This window comes from Mus caroli, unplaced genomic scaffold, assembly GCF_978045245.1.
Source record: "Mus caroli unplaced genomic scaffold, Mus_caroli_1 scaffold_12, whole genome shotgun sequence".
Taxonomy (NCBI): Eukaryota; Metazoa; Chordata; class Mammalia; order Rodentia; family Muridae; genus Mus; species Mus caroli.
This window is the reverse complement of record NW_028227267.1, coordinates 75,784,243-75,801,165: the sequence shown is the minus strand read 5'-3', so window position 1 is coordinate 75,801,165 and position 16,923 is coordinate 75,784,243. Positions and strand designations below refer to the sequence as shown.

General features: G+C 41.3%; 1 protein-coding gene across 4 annotated transcripts in view; it reads right to left on the bottom strand.

Annotated features, from left to right (window-relative positions):
- Nucleotides 1–16,923, bottom strand: part of Elf1 (E74 like ETS transcription factor 1) — a 103,239-nt gene that overhangs the window by 29,252 nt on the left and 57,064 nt on the right. For 3 of the 4 annotated variants that reach the window (XM_021181555.3, XM_021181556.3, XM_021181554.3), the window contains exon 2: nt 12,581–12,880. In XM_021181555.3, the coding sequence (XP_021037214.1) occupies nt 12,581–12,652 (72 nt within the window). In that variant the 5' untranslated portion in view covers nt 12,653–12,880. Of the gene's footprint in view, nt 1–12,580; nt 12,881–13,315; nt 13,334–16,923 lie in introns of those variants that run through there. The other variant, XM_029469343.2, reaches the window with a different exon arrangement.

The following is a 16,923-nucleotide window of genomic DNA, read 5'->3' as shown; positions in this document are numbered from 1 at the left end:
CAAACCAAGGGCAGTTCCTCACATTTCAACACTGTCCCGGTAGTTTACTTTAGTCATGGTTCGTCAGGTAAGTCATGAGTCAATATCATCAACTTAAAGGAGAAGTGAAGGAACCGAACGGAGGCCGTACAGTATGTGTTTCTGCTAGTAAGCTTGCCTAATTCTAGGCCCTGCAGTCCTAGATGGAGACTCAAAAACTACAGAGTGCTACCTCAGTGCTGTCAAGCAAGTTTACGTTTTCAACAAGCTTTCAGATATTAAACAATACAAGAGCACTCACACAACTCGTTTGCCAAGTTTCCCTAACAGCAGCTCTCAATCTGTTCCATGGTGATTGTGAAACACCCTGCACAGCTCGCTAGAAAACAGCTCACAGCCCAGAAGCAAAACACTTTCCTCAAACAGCAGGGTAAAAAGTCTATCGGAATTCTGTCAATGCAGAAACTTTTTTTTAAAAAAACAAGTATAAGACAAGCATGCTTTCAAGTAGTTAATATATATTTGTATCAACACAGACAGAGATATGTACACAAACACACATCACACACACACACATCTTACACACACACACACACACTTTACAGGTCTTGAAAGAAAAATTCTCAGCTTCATAAGAAAAAACAAAAAATCCAGAATGGCTAAAATGAAGCCGGACAGTGGTGGCACACGCATTTAATCCCAGCACTTGAGAGGCAGAGGCAGGCGGATTTCTGAGTTTGAGGCCAGCCTGGTCTACAAAATGAGTTCCAGAACAGCCAGGGCTATACAGAGAAACCCTGTCTCAAAAAAAAAAAAAAAAAAAAAAAAAAAAAAAAAAAAAAAAAACCAAAAAAAACCCAAAAAACAAAAAACAAAACACACACACACACACACAAAAAAAACAAAATGGCTAAAATGATCTTGAACAAACAAATGAAAACCTATTAAAAACTGCATGATATTAATACAGAAACAGACAGGTGGATCAATGAAATGGAAACAAAGACCCAGAAATAAACCCACACACCTACAGACACTTGAGTTTTGACAAAGAAGCCAAAACCATACATTGGAAAAAAAAGAGAGAGTATCTTCAACAAATGATGCTGAACGGCTGCATGTAAAAGAAAGCAAATAGATCCATATTTATCACCCAGCACAAAACTCAAGTCCAAATAGATCAAATACCTCAACATAAAACCAGACACACTTAATCTAATAGGACAGAAAGTGGGGAATAGCCTTGAACTTCTTAGTAAGGAGACAACTTCCTGAACAGAACATCAATAGCTCAGGCACTAAGGTCAAGAATTAATAAGTAGGACCTCATGAAACTGAAAAGATTCTCTAAGTAAAAGGACACCATCATCAGGACAAAATGACAGCCTGCATACAAATTAGAAAAAGATCTTCCCTAACCCTACATCCATCAGAGGGTGAATATCCATAATCCAAATGACCCAATAAAAAACGGGGTACAGAGCTGTATTGGCTACTTTTGTGTGTCAACTTGACACAGCTGGAGTTATCACAGAGAAAGGAGTTTCAGTTGAGGAAATGCCTCCATGAGATCCAGCTGTAAGGTATTTTCTCAATTAGTGATCAAGGGGCTCCTTGTGGGTGGTACCTGGTAGTCTTGGGTTCTATAAGAGAGCAGGCTGAGCAAGCCAGGGGAAGCAGTCCATGGCTCTGCATCAGCTCCTGCTTCCTGACCTGCTTGAGTTCCAGTCCTGACTTCCTTGGTGATGAACAGCAATATGGAAGTGTAAGCTGAATAAACCCTTCCCTCCCCCACTTGCTTCTTGGTCATGATGTTTGTGCAGGAATAGAAACCCTGACCCAAGACAAGAGCTAAACAGAGAATTCTCAACAGAGGAATCTCGAATGGCCAAGAAGAACTTAAATGTTCAATATCCTAAGTCACCTGAGATTCCATCTTACACCCTTCAGAATGGCTAAGATTAAAAACTGAGAGGACAGCCAATGCTGGTGAGGTTGTGGAGCAAGGGGAACACTCTTCCACTGATGGTGGGAGTGCAAACTTGTACAACCACTCTGGAAATCGATTTGGTGGTTTCTCAGAAAATTGGAAATAGTTCTACTTAAAGACCCAGCTAAACCACTCCTGAGCATATACCCAAAAGATGTCCTACCATCCCACAAGGACACTTGCTCAACTATGTTCATAGCAGCTTTATTCATAATGGCCAGAAATTAGAAACAACCTAGATGTATGTCAACTGAAGAATAGATACAAAAAATGTGGTACGTCTACACAATGAAATACTGTTTATTCAGCCTTTTAAAAACAAAGACATCATGAATTTCATAGGCAAATGGACAGAACTAGAAAATATCATCCTGAGTGAGGTAACTCAAACCCAAAAGGACATGCATGGTATGTACTCATTTGTAAACTACAGGATAACCATGCAATAATCAACAGACCTAAAGAAGTCAAGATATAGGGAGAGCACAAGAGAAGATGGTTGGATCGTTCTCAGAAGGGGAAACAAAATAGATATTGGAGGTCTATAGAAGAGGGGAACAGGATGGAAGAGGGATGGGGAGGGAAGCGGGGCGGGGCGGGGGAGGATCATATGTAGGGAGAGCAGGGGAGAGAGAAGGGAGATCAGCTGGGGGACAGGAGCAATCTCTAGGGTGTGCCAGAGACCTGGGAAGGGGAGAGGCCCAGATAGTCTAAAGGGGGCAACTCTAGCTGAAATTCCTAGCAGTGAGGGATATGGATCCCGAAGTGGCCACTTCCTGTAGCTAGGCAGACTACCAGTGGAAAAATAATAACTGCAACCCACCCACAAAGCCTTTGAGCCAAAATGTGTCCTGCCTACAAGATATGCAGGGACAATGACAGAGCAGAGTCTGAGGGAATGGCCAACCAATGGCTGCCCCAAATTGAGACCCATCCCATGGGTAATAACCAATCCCCCACACTATTGATGACACTCCGTTATGCTTGCAAACAGAATCCTAGCAAAACTATCCTGAGAGACTCCACCCTGTAGCCAATGGAAACGGATGCAGAGACTCACACCCAACTATTAGATGGAGCTTGGGGAGTCATTCAAGAGAGTTGGGAGAAAAACTGAGAGACCCAAAGAGGACAGGGACTCCACAGGATCAACAGATTTAACTAACCTGAACCATTGGGAGCTCCCAAAGACTGAATCACAAACCAAGAGAAAGCATGGGCTGGACCTAGGCCCCCTGCACATATGTAGCAGATGAGCAGCTTGGTCTTCATGTGGGTCCCCCAACAACTGGAGTAGGGGCTGTCCCTGAGCCTGTTGCCTATATGCCTGCCTGTGGATCCTGCACCCCTAAATAGACAGCCTGGTCTGGCCTCAGCGGGAGAGGACGTGCCTAGTCCTGCAGCAACTCAATGTGCGGAGTGGTGGAGTGTGGGGTTGATACCCAGAGCAGGGCTTCCCCTTCTAAGGAGACTAGGGGAGGACATATGTGAGGGGGTACTAGGAGGAGAGGAAGGGCTGATATTGTAAAGTGAATAAATAAATTTAATAAAAAAGAAGAAAAGGAAGAAAAAAATTTTATCATTGTAAAAAATAAATTCCCCCAATGCAGAAACTTTTCAAAAGCAAGTAAAAGGCAAGCATGTTTTCAAGTAGTTATGTTTGTACCAGGACAGACAGAGACACATGCACACACACAGACAGACAGACAGACACACATACACACACACACACACACACACACGCACACACGCACACACGCACTCCACACCCTGACAAGGCTGGTGCCTCATTCTCCATCATCATCAGAATCTCCTTGACTCTAAGACTTCTCTAGTAAACATACAAGCTAAGCAAAGCACACTTTCACACAAATTCCTGTGTCCTGTGTTTCAGTCAGGCTGGGCCTAGCCCAAGCCTCCAAAGATCTGAAGATCTCAGATTTATTCCTGAAATGACTTCCTTAACTTCTGATTTTGAAAAAAAAAAAAAAAAACAAAACAAAACAAAACCAAATGCCTAGAATGTGTACTAGCATAACATGCTGACAGTATTTTGCCATGCACCAACTGTATTACAAATATGCACGGGAAAAGACGATATAGCGGTACTCAGACTCCGTTTTTTTTTTTTTTTTTTTTCTTTTTATTAGATCTTTTCTTTTCTTTTCTTCTTCTTCTTCTTTTCTTTTTTTCTTTTTTTCTTTTTTTTTTTTTTTTCTTTTTTTGAGACAGGGTTTCTCTGTGTAGCCCTGGCTGTCCTGGAACTCACTCTGTAGACCAGGCTGGCCTCGAACTCAGAAATCCGCCTGCCTCTGCCTCCCAAGTGCTGGGATTAAAGGCATGTGCCACCACCACCTGGTGATATTTTCTTTATTTACATTTCAAATGATATACCCTTTCCTGGTCTCCCCTCCGAAAATCCCCGATCCCTTCTCCCCTTCCCCTGCTCACCAACCCACCCACCCTCCCACTTCCTGGTCCTGGCATTCCCCTATACTGGGGCAGAGAACCTTCACAGGACCAAGGGCCTCTCCTCCCACTGATGACCGACTAGGCCATCCTCTGCTGCATATGCAGCTGGAGCCATGAGTCCCACCATATGTACTCTTTGGTTGGTGGTTTAGTCCCTGGGAGCTCTAGGGGTACTGGTTAGTTCATACTGTTGTTCCTCCTATGGGCTGCATACCCCTTCAGCTCCTTGGGTCCTTTCTCTAGCTCCTTCATTGGGGACCCTGTGCTCAGTCCAACGGATGGCTGTAAATGTAAACACACTTGGAAGAAAAACAATTTGAGTGTGCAAATTAGGCAGGCTCTCTAAGTTTTATTTTCTGTGTCTGTTAAGAAAAATACATGTGATACCTTCGTTGAAAATTACTGTATCAATTAAATAACATGGAGCTAAATAACTTTTAAAATTGTAAGGCATGTAGAGTGTACTCAAGAAAATAAACCGATGATGCTGTTTAGTGTTTTACCTAAATAGGAACAGGATCCTTTGGTTTCTGTTTTTCTTTTGTTGCTTTTTGGAAATTAGGGGCTGGGCCTCTTGTATATTTAGCAAACACTGTACCACTGAGCCTAATAAATCTGCAAGGGGGGTACATACCATGAGTGCACACACTACCCCCTTCCACCCATCTGGTCCTGAATTCAACAGTGATCCTCATGTCTGTACCGCTCAGATTCTGGGATTGCAGGCATACACCGATGAAATAAGTAATCTCAAAAATTGGTTTAGGGCCAGGGAGATGGCTCCGTGGGAAAAGCTCTCTGCCATCAAGTCTGACAACCTGACCTTGATCCTCAGGACTCATAGAGTAAAAAGAGAGAACTAATTCCTACAAAATGTCCTTCCATATCTACACCAAGATGCATACGTGATAAATAGGTAGGTAGTGGAAGGTAGGTAAGTTAAATAGATAGGCTAGATAAGATAAATAGATTAGATAGACAGATAGACAGATAAGACAGATAATGCATAAACTGATACATAATGAATAGATAGATGGTATAAAGAAAAATTGGCTTATATGATTTTTAACTGATTGGATGGTCTTTCCTTTTGACTCCCTTTGCCCTCCCCTTTCTCTTTCCATGTGTGTACATTGCTGTTGTGTTTTGTTTTTCAGTGAAAATAAACTCAAGCACATCAAGTAATAGATATATCCAAAGGTGTAACCAGCTTTAGTCATTCCCGTTCAAGTGCTGTGTGTCTCTGGACACTATTCCTCCTTCAACCTCTCCTGAGACTCTTCACTTGAAAGGCTTTCCTTCATTATATGGGAAGGATATCAAGATACTAATGGTTCTGTTGACACTCAAGAGAAAAATCGCTGTCACCTTCAAGGTGGTAATGGTCAGAGACAGCAATGCCTGCTCTTAGTACTGTAAACAAGGTGTCTATTTGGAGCCCTCTAAGTCTGCACACATGGCTGTGAATAGTTGGCCAGTCTTGAATATCACTGTTATGTTCACTGTAAAAAGTTCACTGTAAAAATATCACTTAAGAAACTCTGAATGGAAATTGTTTAAACAACTCATGAAAGTTTAAAATAACTCACCATTAGATTATTTGGGCCTATTCATTTTATGTATGTGGAGGGTATTTAATTTACTCTGTTTCTTTTGTTGCTGCTTAGGAAGTTTCATTTTAAGCAAAATATTTAGGCTAGATACCTATAATTCTAAAAACACAAAGCATAACTCAAAGCAGCAGCCCAGATCCTGTATCAAGTCCACAAAGCCCTTGCACCATCCCGTCAGCATCTATCAGACATCTCACCAAACAACCCAAGTGCAGAATTGCCAAGCTTACTAAGGAAACAGGTGAGCAGCTATTAAAACAAATTATTAGTCGGGCAGTGGTGGCGCATGCCTTTAATCCCAGCACTTGGGAGGCAGAGGCAGGAGGATTTCTGAGTTCGAGGCCAGCCTGGTCTACAAAGTGAGTTCCAGGACAGCCAGGGCTACACAGAGAAACCCTGTCTCAAAAACAAACAAACAAACAAACAAACAAACAAACAAATCCCCTAATAGGTCGTCTCAAAGAGTACGCATAAATCAGAATTGGAATCCAAGCATATATTAAACATAATGTTGAGGAGTAGTGATTCTGGGTCCCTTTCCATTCTTGGCTATAAAGTCTATTATAAGCGAAAATTTCTAAGTCTTTTAGTTATCAAGTAACATGTTATAATGTTATACTACAGAAAATCAAGAGGCTGAGCCATCTCTGAACCCCACTCTAGTCTCCATCTTTGAAAGCTGTTTAAAATGTTGCTTTGAACAAAAGCCATGGTAAAAGCAGCTGCCAGGCTGAGGACTTTGGATGGTGTGGTGGTGTGAATAAGAATGGCCCTATGTTTGAATGCTTGGCCATAAGGAGTGGCACTATTAGGACATGTGGCCTGTTAAAGGAAATGTGTCACTGTGGAGACAGGTCATATATGCTGATGTGTGGCACACAGTCTCCTTCTGCTACTGCAGATCAAGATATAGAACTCTCAACTCCTTCTCCAGCACCATGTCTGCCTGCGTGCTCATGTTTCCTTCCATGATGACAATAAACTAAACTTATGAACCTGTAAGCCACCCACAATTAAATGTCATCCTTTATAAGAGTTGCCATGGTCATGATGTCTCTTCACCGCAATAAAACCCTCACTAAGAGAGATGGCTTACACCACTGGAGCACCACAACATTATGCCGTATTTCCAGACACTCTCTAGCCAAGCTGCCCAGAAGCAACAGACCTAAGATCTAAACCCAGACAATATGACTACACCTTGCTCAGTCAGCAAGCTTGGCCACCACAGAACGCAATGCAAGTCTAGGCTCCTCAGTTGAACTATCACTGTAATCAGGTTCATCTCAGTTAAAGCTTGGGTTTTAAGATGTATAGATGGCTATATTCATCATGAACCCAGTATTTAGGATCACAGCAAGCTGAGTTCATTTTCTTTTTCTTTTTTTTTTTTAAGATTTATTTATTTATTTTGGGTATATGAGTATACTGTAGCTGTACAGATGGTTGTGAGCCATCATGTGGTTTCTGGGAATTGAACTCAAGACCTCTGCTCACTCTGGCCCCACTTGCTCCTGCCCAAAGATTTATATGTAAGTACACTGTAGCTGTCTTTAGACACACCAGAAGAGGGCATCAGATCTCATTACAGATGGCTATGAGCCACCATGTGGTTGCTGCAATTTGAACTCAGGACCTTTGTAAGAGCAATCAGTGCTCTTAACTGCTAAGCCATCTCACCAGCCCTCACCAGAGTTCATTTTCTATCTGTTGGCTCTAGTAGTGGGGGCACTTCTAAAGATACTTAGCTAAAGACACAGCAACAAAACAGCCCAAAGGTCTAAGCAAACTATCTTTTCTCTAGGCTTACCCAAGATGACATTAGAATTTCCATTGTAAATTCCTATGAAGTTGTTTAAACATAGTCTAATCTTACTGGCTTTCTTGCCACCAGGAAGTGACTATTTGAAAGGACTAGGGATGTGGCCTTGTTAGAGGATGTCACTGGAAGTGGGCTTTATGGTTTTCAAAAGCACAAGTTAGGCCCAATGACTTTCTCTTCCTGCAGCCTGCTAACTCGGATACAGAACTCTCAGCTAATTCTAGCACCATGTCTGCCTGCACATCATCACACTTCCAACCATGATAATGAACTAAACCTCTAAAACTGTAAGCAAGCCCCAATTAAATGCTTTCTTCTAAGAGTTGCCACAGTTATGGTGTCTGCTCACAGCAAAGAAAACACTGTCTAAGACAACACACATACCATACTGCAACAAGTAATGAAAACAGAGGATGTGAATTTTTATTTTTTTTCAAGACAGGGTTTCTCTGTATAGCCCTGGCTGAGCTCAAGGCCAGCCCTTGTAGACCAGGCTGGCCTTGAACTCAGAAATCTGCCTGCTTCTGCTTCCCAAGTGCTGGGATTAAAGGCATGGACCACCACTGCCCAGTCTGAGGGAGTGAATTTGAAAAAGGGTTTTTTTTTGGTTTGGTTTGGTTTTTGGTCAGGATAAATTGTTAATTTGGCTATGCATCTCCCAAAAGTAAGGCTCACTAAGGATCCTTGTAAGGTTTCTGTTATGTTTTGTTTTTTCCTTTTGAGAGGTAAGTGTTGTGGTCATTTGTCCTGTGATACATGGCACAACGTGAATGGACACACTTACTAAGGCTATAACCCTAGGTTTAGTTCTCAGTGTAAGAGAGGGACAAAGGGGGGAGGGGTCAACCATAAAAAGCATAGGTTATGATTCCATATACGAAATGCCTATACTGTGCAAATATACAAGGACAGAAAGCAAACTAGTGCTTTCCTGGGCTGAAAGTGGGTAGAAATAGTGAACTACCCTTTGAAGTGGAAATTAACTTATCCTACACCAAGTCTATAAAGTGACAATGAAATCAATGCAACATTGGCACCATATAAAAACAGTTCAATCATACAATAAACAATAAGTTTAAATTTTATGTCTGATCTAGGGTAATTTAAACAACAATTAAGTTTTAGGATAGAGAAAATTTTTAAAAATCAATAAAAGTGGAGAGTAAAAACTACCACTGTGGGAGAGGAAGGGTTATCAGATCACTGTAGCCCCCCACGTAAAAAACGAGCTTCCGGTGAGCTGAAGCGCCAAAGAGCTGAAACATACCAGATGAAAAAATTAATAATATTAGTGTTAAGAAAAGCTTTCTTAAGCAGAAACTAAGGAAAAAAAAAAAGCTCAAACTTGATAGCATTAGTTGATAGTACTGATAAATTTTAACTGAACTTTTGAAATTTCTCATATAACACATACAATTAAAAACTGCTAATAGACTAGGAGGAAATGGCAAAAGAAGAGACAATTTACCCAGTCTAGTCATAAAATAGATTAGTAAGAAGTCAATGGTTATAATATATCTGCACTATAAAGATGTTTTGGGTAATAGGAAACTAAGTAACTCAAGTTCAAGTTATCAATAAACAAATTTTAAAAACAATATGCTACTCATTACTAGTAGTTATAGAAATGTAAATGAAAATAGTAAAAATGTCATTTTACTATTTATCTATGTAGACCAGGCTGCCCTCAAACTCACAGGGATCCACCTGCCTCCTCCTCTTGAGTGCTGGGATTAAAAGCAAATACAGGGGAGGGTATAGGGGACTTTCAGAATAGCATTTGAAATGTAAATGAAGAAAATGTCTAATAAAAAAAAAAAAGAGCAAATGCAGCGATCCCAGTTTAGTGATTTTTCAGATGACCTTCACAGCTGGGAAGAGAGCCATGCTGTATGGAAACAGGTGCCCTGACAAGATGGTGGTTGGTCAACATAAGCTCTGCCCTGGGAGTGGTTCTCAGAGCTCTGTAAGCAGCAACTTACTCACCCCTCACACCAGTCCTACAGCTTAGCTCCTCTGGTTTTTATTTTTACCATGCAGATGAGGAAAACAGTGCACAGAGGTTTAAGTAATTTGCAAGGATCTCAGTAGTAAGCTAAGCAACAGAGCTAGTTACCAAGCCATGCATTCCGATTTCAGTATCTCAGTTCCTAACCATCTCTGCCACTCCAGAGGGTATGGCATTCCCAAACAGGATTTCTCACTGCCACAACTCAGCAAGACACTGGGAATGGTCATAGTTACAGACTAGTAGGGTAAATAATGTTCCACTCAAATATAGAAAAACAACTACTGCAGAACCTACACACACCATTTTACACACTTTTTTTTTCTAGAGTCGCAAGCTGGTATCAAACCCATTTTGTAACAGTGGCTGGTACTAAACTCCTCCTAATCCTCCTGCCTCAGCCATCTGAGTGGTGGAATTAGATAGAAGCTGCCACATCTGACATACTTTATGCACTTTTGTAGCATGTGATTTTAAGCTGGCAGGTCACTACTTTTATGTAAAACTACAAATTAAACTAAGCCAGTTATGGCATCACTAGCAAGCAATCCTAATCCCTGCACTCAGAGGATGAATGCAGGAGAATCTTAAACCTAAGGCTAGCATGGCAACATAATAAGGTCTCATCTCAGAAGTAATGAATAAAACTGAAAACAAAATCATATAAGGAGGCAGAGCCACCGTTTAAATAATTTGATAATACGAGCAATGGATGCCCCTGAACCCAGCTAGAGCAGCCCGCAAGTATATATTACTGAAAGTCAAACTGCATGTGTTATAATTACTGGCTCGACAGTTTGGAGCAAACTACTTAAACTACTTTATGTCTCCGTTTCCTCATCAAAAAATAAAGTTATCAGAATTTATTTCATAGGTTAACATATAAAGTATTTAAGTGTATCAAGGAAGAAAAATAAAAAAAGGGCAAAGGAAAGAAACAAGAACAGGACAAAAGAGAAAGGAAAAGAGCAGTTGGTAAGTGTGGGGCCTACATCTGAAGGCCCAGCATTCAAGAAGTGGGAGCCGGGAAACCAGGAGCTCAAAGCTGTCTTCATCTATATGAGATCACATCTCAAAAACCTAGAAAGTGAGCCAGGCATGTGGGAAATGAATGCCTTCAATCCCAGCACTTGGGAGGCAGAAGCAAGCAGATCTCTCTGAATTTGAGGTCAGCCTGGTCTCCATAGAGAGTTCTAGGCAAGCCAGAACTCCACAGAGAGACCCTATCTCAGAAAAAAATAATTAAGTAAACAAAACAACTAAATAAATATCAGAGCAAGCAGAGGTGAGTCAAACTACTAGCACCCTTCCCAAAGACATAAAAGGAAAAAAAAAACCCTAAATTAAGTACAGTACATCCAACATAGTAGTAAGTGTACACGCGCTGTCATGCAGTACACCTTTCAGTCGTATACCACGGGAGAACTCGGAACTGTAATGTACAACGCACTTCTCCTGGTCAGAGTGTGAGAGCCAGCACACTAGAGCATGCTGGTGACAGATCAGTGTTCTGTCCTCTGCTGCCACTGTCTCTGGGCCACAGCACAGCTTACCACAGTTGGCCTGGGACCTGTCACGGGACCTTTTATCTAGAAAGCAGGTAGGCAGCATACTCCTTTTCATGCTTTAGTGTGTGCACAAACATCCTGTCTCAAAATACTTCAAAAACACTCTCTCTCCTCACACTATCTCCTCTGTTGTCTCTAGATTAAATTCCAATCAATATTAATATGCTTTCAGGTGTTCGGTTTTTCCCTTGGATTTCACCTTCACTTTAAGGATAGTTAATCCCAAATTCTCCCCTTTTGTAGGTATACTTATAAACTCCATGTTGTATCATTTCAATACACAATACAAAACAGCTATGAAACCACAATGTCCTGCCATAACTGGGAATCAATTTTCTTATTTGTAGTAACTGTTTCTGGAATAAATCAGACATGAGAACTGATCCAGTTAAGATTTTGGGAGCAAGCTGATTTCAGTCTGTAAATTAGCACTCCTCAGCACACTTTAAACCCACTGCTTCCACCAGTTCCCACCCCACGGCTCACACCCCGCACTGCCTGTCTTAATTATCAAGTGTAGCCCTTTCACACTGTGGGAGGATCAGAGGCTCAGAGTTAAGGTTAAACCCTTGACCTCAGCATCTCTTGGGACCTTACTTATGTAACGGCAGTAAGCAACACATCACATACATATTCAATGAAAGGTGACTAGTAAGTCCTAGGTTCAAGTCCCCTACAGATGACAAACCAAGCTAGGCAAGAGTCAGAACATTTCCTTGGGAGCTCATAGTCTTTGAACTGAAAAGTGTGGTTGTGAGGTGGCCAAAACTGCTTAATATCCTAGAAAAAACAGCTCACAATTAAAAGATTAATTATGGGCATCAGTTATGTTCTTTAGACCTGTTTAAAATCATTAAAGAAATATTACTAAGGATGGTTACTATTTGGTCTAATTTTACAGAAAACCAAGGTGAATCCCAAATACTTCTTCCTTGTTACCACATCAAAACAAACAGTAACATTTACAAGTAGTGAATTAATTGGTACTTAAAATATGAAATGACATTACTACCAAATACTTAATTTCTCAATGTTTATTTTAGAATGTTGTACTATGTCCTAAAGCAAACACTGTGACACGGATGACAACTCCTAAGAAATGGACTAAAGCCGGCCTTTCTGGCTCACCTGCTGCTCGTCCTCCATGACGTTACTTGCAAATTCAAACACTAGGTCGTTCTGTTGGACAACAGCAGCCATAGTAAAGCATTCCCCTTAGATCCACATGAGAAAAGGCCTAAGCAGCTTCCAGTCTGGAGCAGCAGGTAGGGTGCAGTGGAGTTTGGGAAGAGCCTCTCAGGCAGGTCTGTGAAGTTACTGCAGACAAGACACTCTTCAGTGAAAGGAGTCCTTCAGACCTGCTTGCTGCATTGGCATTCTAAGAAAACAGGCACGTCTTCTGAAATCATTCACTAGGTCTTCTTGTCCCTGAAAAACAAAGGTTTAGGTTAGTGGTAAAAAAAAAGCAATCCCCTGGCTAAAATGTAACAACTGACACAGCACATATCCAATGTTACTGTTACACTTTAGGAAAATCAGCATTGCTGGTACACACAGTGGTTTGGTTTTCAAGACATACTTTCTTTGAAGACCTCATTCCTAAGATAACATATCTCCCCTTATTATTTTTTTCTTTCTTCCCCGAGGTGTACTTGAGTTCAAGTATTAAGTGTGTGTGGGGGGGGGGGGGAGGTGAGGGATGTTCCAGTAATAATTAGGAAATTTTAAATCCCAGCAGAGCATATACAAACAATTTCATTCTTCTCACTGACCCAGCTGATCACCTACGCGCACAGGAACCACCACTCTCTCTAAATTTTATCCTTAACAGCAACATGCAAGCACCATGCCCATCATAAATACCTAAATGAAGACAGTTAAAGGCTGCAAATGCTCTTTGATGAGCTTTGAAGAGTGAGCTGAAATTAAAGCCTACTTTCCTGTCGCTGAAAGAGCCCGGGGGTGAGAAAAAACCGCTAGACCAAGCCTGTCTTCAGGGCCTTCCTTTTGAAAGTACTGAAATGTAGCCTTATCGCTAACACAAGCGACAGGAAGGAAACAGCACTTGACCACGTCACGGCAAGCTAGACCATGCAAAGGGCCGCACTTCACAATAGGAGAAAACAGAAATGCAGCCTAGGAGCCAAAACAACCTCAGCATGCTCTGAAAAGGACTGCCAAACACGTTTGTACATTAGTGTTTTTAAAAAGTAATGCTACCACTAACAAAGTTAATATAGGAGTTTATTACAATTGTATGAAACATTAAATGTTTACGGCCATAAATGTGATATGAAAAGTTACAATTTTAAAATAGTCATGTTTTTAAAAATCGAGTTGTTTGAAACATCTTTTATAATATTAGTATAAATATTTCAAAGAGATGACGACTTAAAGTAAAGGATGGTGACTAATGCCAATAATTGTAAAGACACAAGTTTGGGAATGCAGAGCCACAGTGAGTCAGTTTCCTGGAAAACTTCATCTAATTAGCAAGGGCTAGCCAGGTCAGGTATACTACTTTAGTCAAGCCTGTTCCCTGTATATTCCAGGTTTTAGAGAGCAACATAGATCACTGTAATTCCTATAACTGGAAATCAAAATTAAATAAGGGTTAGGAATTCAAGTCAGAGTTTTACTCACAGAACTCAGTTTCAGGCCAGTGCTGCTCAATTCTGACCCAGCCTAACCCTTTTAACAGAGACTTAAGTATAACACTAAGAAAGTACTTTAAGCCGGGCGTGGTGGCGCACGCCTTTAGTTCTAGCACTTGGGAGGCAGAGGCAGGCAAATTTCTGAGTTCGAGGCCAGCCTGGTCTACAGAGTGAGTTCCAGGACAGCCAGGGCTACACAGAGAAACCCTGTCTCGAAAAACAAAAAAACAAACAAACAAACAAAAAGAAAGTACTTTAAACAGTCTGGTCATTGTTCCGAGCCTAGAGAGGACAAATATGTATAAATGTATGTTTGTGTTAATTGAGCTCAGATGTATCAACACAGATGTATACTTGACCTGGCATAAACATCCCTTACTTTTACCCTTACATTGTGACGTAGCTCCATTCCTCTATGTAGCCCTGCCTAATGTCGTTCCCCTGGCCACCACATCTTTGTTCTTGTTTCCCTTCTTTCGTTCTATTATTCCTGTTCCTAGAACGTCCCCTCCCACCTCTCAATCTTATCTTCCCACTCGTCAATGTTTAAGTCACTTTTTTTTTTTTTTTTTTTTTTTGGGAAAGGGACTCGGGTAGGCCAGATCGCCTCAGACTGGCTATGTAGCCAAGAGTAACTTTGAACTCCTGATCCTCTCCCTCTGCCTTCCAAGTTCCTTCATAAAGTCTTCCAACTTCATGTCTAAACCCATAAGGATTGGTTCCCTTCAAAATCACAGCACTTCCTGCCTATCCTACCAACTTAGCTCTAATCACACCGTGTTTTAAAGTGCTGTCCACTTAATTCAACTGAATAAATGTTTCAGTGACTGCTGTCTGAAAGCCAGTATGTAGGAATCAGAAATCAGTAGGGCAAACCTCTCCTGGGAAAGAACCAGTGTCTCTAATTTCTTCTGTACCCACCAAACCTGGTGCCCACGCTAGTGATCAGAAGGTTTATGTTAATGACAATAACATTTTAAACATCCACCACTGAATATTCAAGCTATTGCTACATATATTCTTTGTTTAGCAGTGAAGTAATTTTGATAAAGAGGAAATTACTATCATCTTCAAACACCAGAGCAAGGAAATACAATGGAATTGAGGAATGTTCGCCACAGGGGGTTTTCTGTAAAAGGTTAGGTTCAAGGGTGCACTAAGACCTGGCTTTCTTACAGACAGAAAACCTGTGTGAGGAGTGAGCTGTCTAAAGTGACAAAGTTCCTTTTCCTTAGCAGCATCTCCAGAGTGCTACTGTGCTTTACCCACTGCCCTTTGGAGCCTTCAGAAGTAATGACAAGCAGTGAAGATAGCTTGATCTCATACCCCATGGCTGACAACCTGTAAAAATAACCCAAAATGGCTGCCCCAAGTCACCCTCACCCAGCTGCATGGGTAGGAAAAGATAACTGAGCTCTGACACAGTTTCAGTTCTCATGTATCGGGAGTTCACCAAACCAAAACATACGAGAAGCATTTTCTTTGGTTTAATTAGGCCTCTGACCCTCTGTGCCTTCTTCCTAGTCATCCTCTCTCCTGTTTTGGTATTCTGTGGTTCTAGTGTGGTTCTTGAGGGGAAAACAAAAAACAAAAAAACTTTCTGATTCTTAAACCAGAGGTCCCTTCTTTGCACGTCAAGGATAGTGGACTAGCACAGCTCTGCTGTATTAATTTTATTTAGTAACAGACAAGACTGATACTTAGACCAGTGATTCAATTGTTCATTAAATTAGCAGAGGTGCCCAGACATCAGGATCTATTAGCACAACACAGCTAACATTACCATCTCATTTCTTAAATCAAAACTTAATCACTATAAAACACATAGTCTTGCTTTTAAATCTACCCAGACCTTTGTGCTATTACACAGTTTAAAATATAGACTTAAGTAAATGTTTATATCAAATTTAAGGGGGAACTCCACTTTCTAGGCCCCCCCCCCCACAATGCAGTCAGTACACGTCAGTCAAGTTCATCTCAAGAAGCCCTGAGTCCTTCTGTCTAAAATGTCCAAACAGATCATGATGCTTCCCTAAAGCTATCCCTATACACAAAAAGACATGGGTGTCAAGACAGAAAACAAAGGCATCTAATCTACCCTAAGTCAACCTAAGAGCCTCATGGATTTTAAGCTTGTTTAATAATAGACATGATGGCACAAGCCTGAAATTGCAGGCAGGAATTTGGGGCCAGCCTGGGCTATCTAACCAGCCCTTGCCTAAAACAGTCAAACAAACAATAATACCAAACCTATTTAAATGTACCCATTAATGAGCCGTATACTCAGGAAGATAGCTGCTGTAACAACAGTTCTCAAACACGTGTTTCCACAACACTATAAAGTAACAAGGAGGAAGAAGGAGAAAGCTCTTCCTCTACCAGTCACGTGCTGGCACCTTAGGTACACATTTACAGAAGTAACCCAGCTCTGGACATCCAAACAATTCCGAGACTATCTCTCAGGCCCTTTTCCTTTGGGGAACTATAGCATAGAAATGCTTAGAATTAAGATTCCTAAGTTCTCATCACCAATCTTCACATTGAGGTTAAGTCCTAAAACAAAACATTTCTGATGAACTCTAACCTCAGACCACTTGGGCTCCGCCTCTGCGGTGCGGCCCTGAGTTAGGTTTCCATACACTTATACTCTACATATACTCTAGTGCTCTCCTTCTGTTAAATGAGCACAATAAATGGCGACAAAGTCTAGAGCTGGACAAAGCATCTGTGAGATATGTGTGCCTGTGACTGGGACTGCAGGTCAGCCGCAGAGCACCTGCCTAGAAAGATGCCAGCTTCAGTCTGCACCTCTGCTTA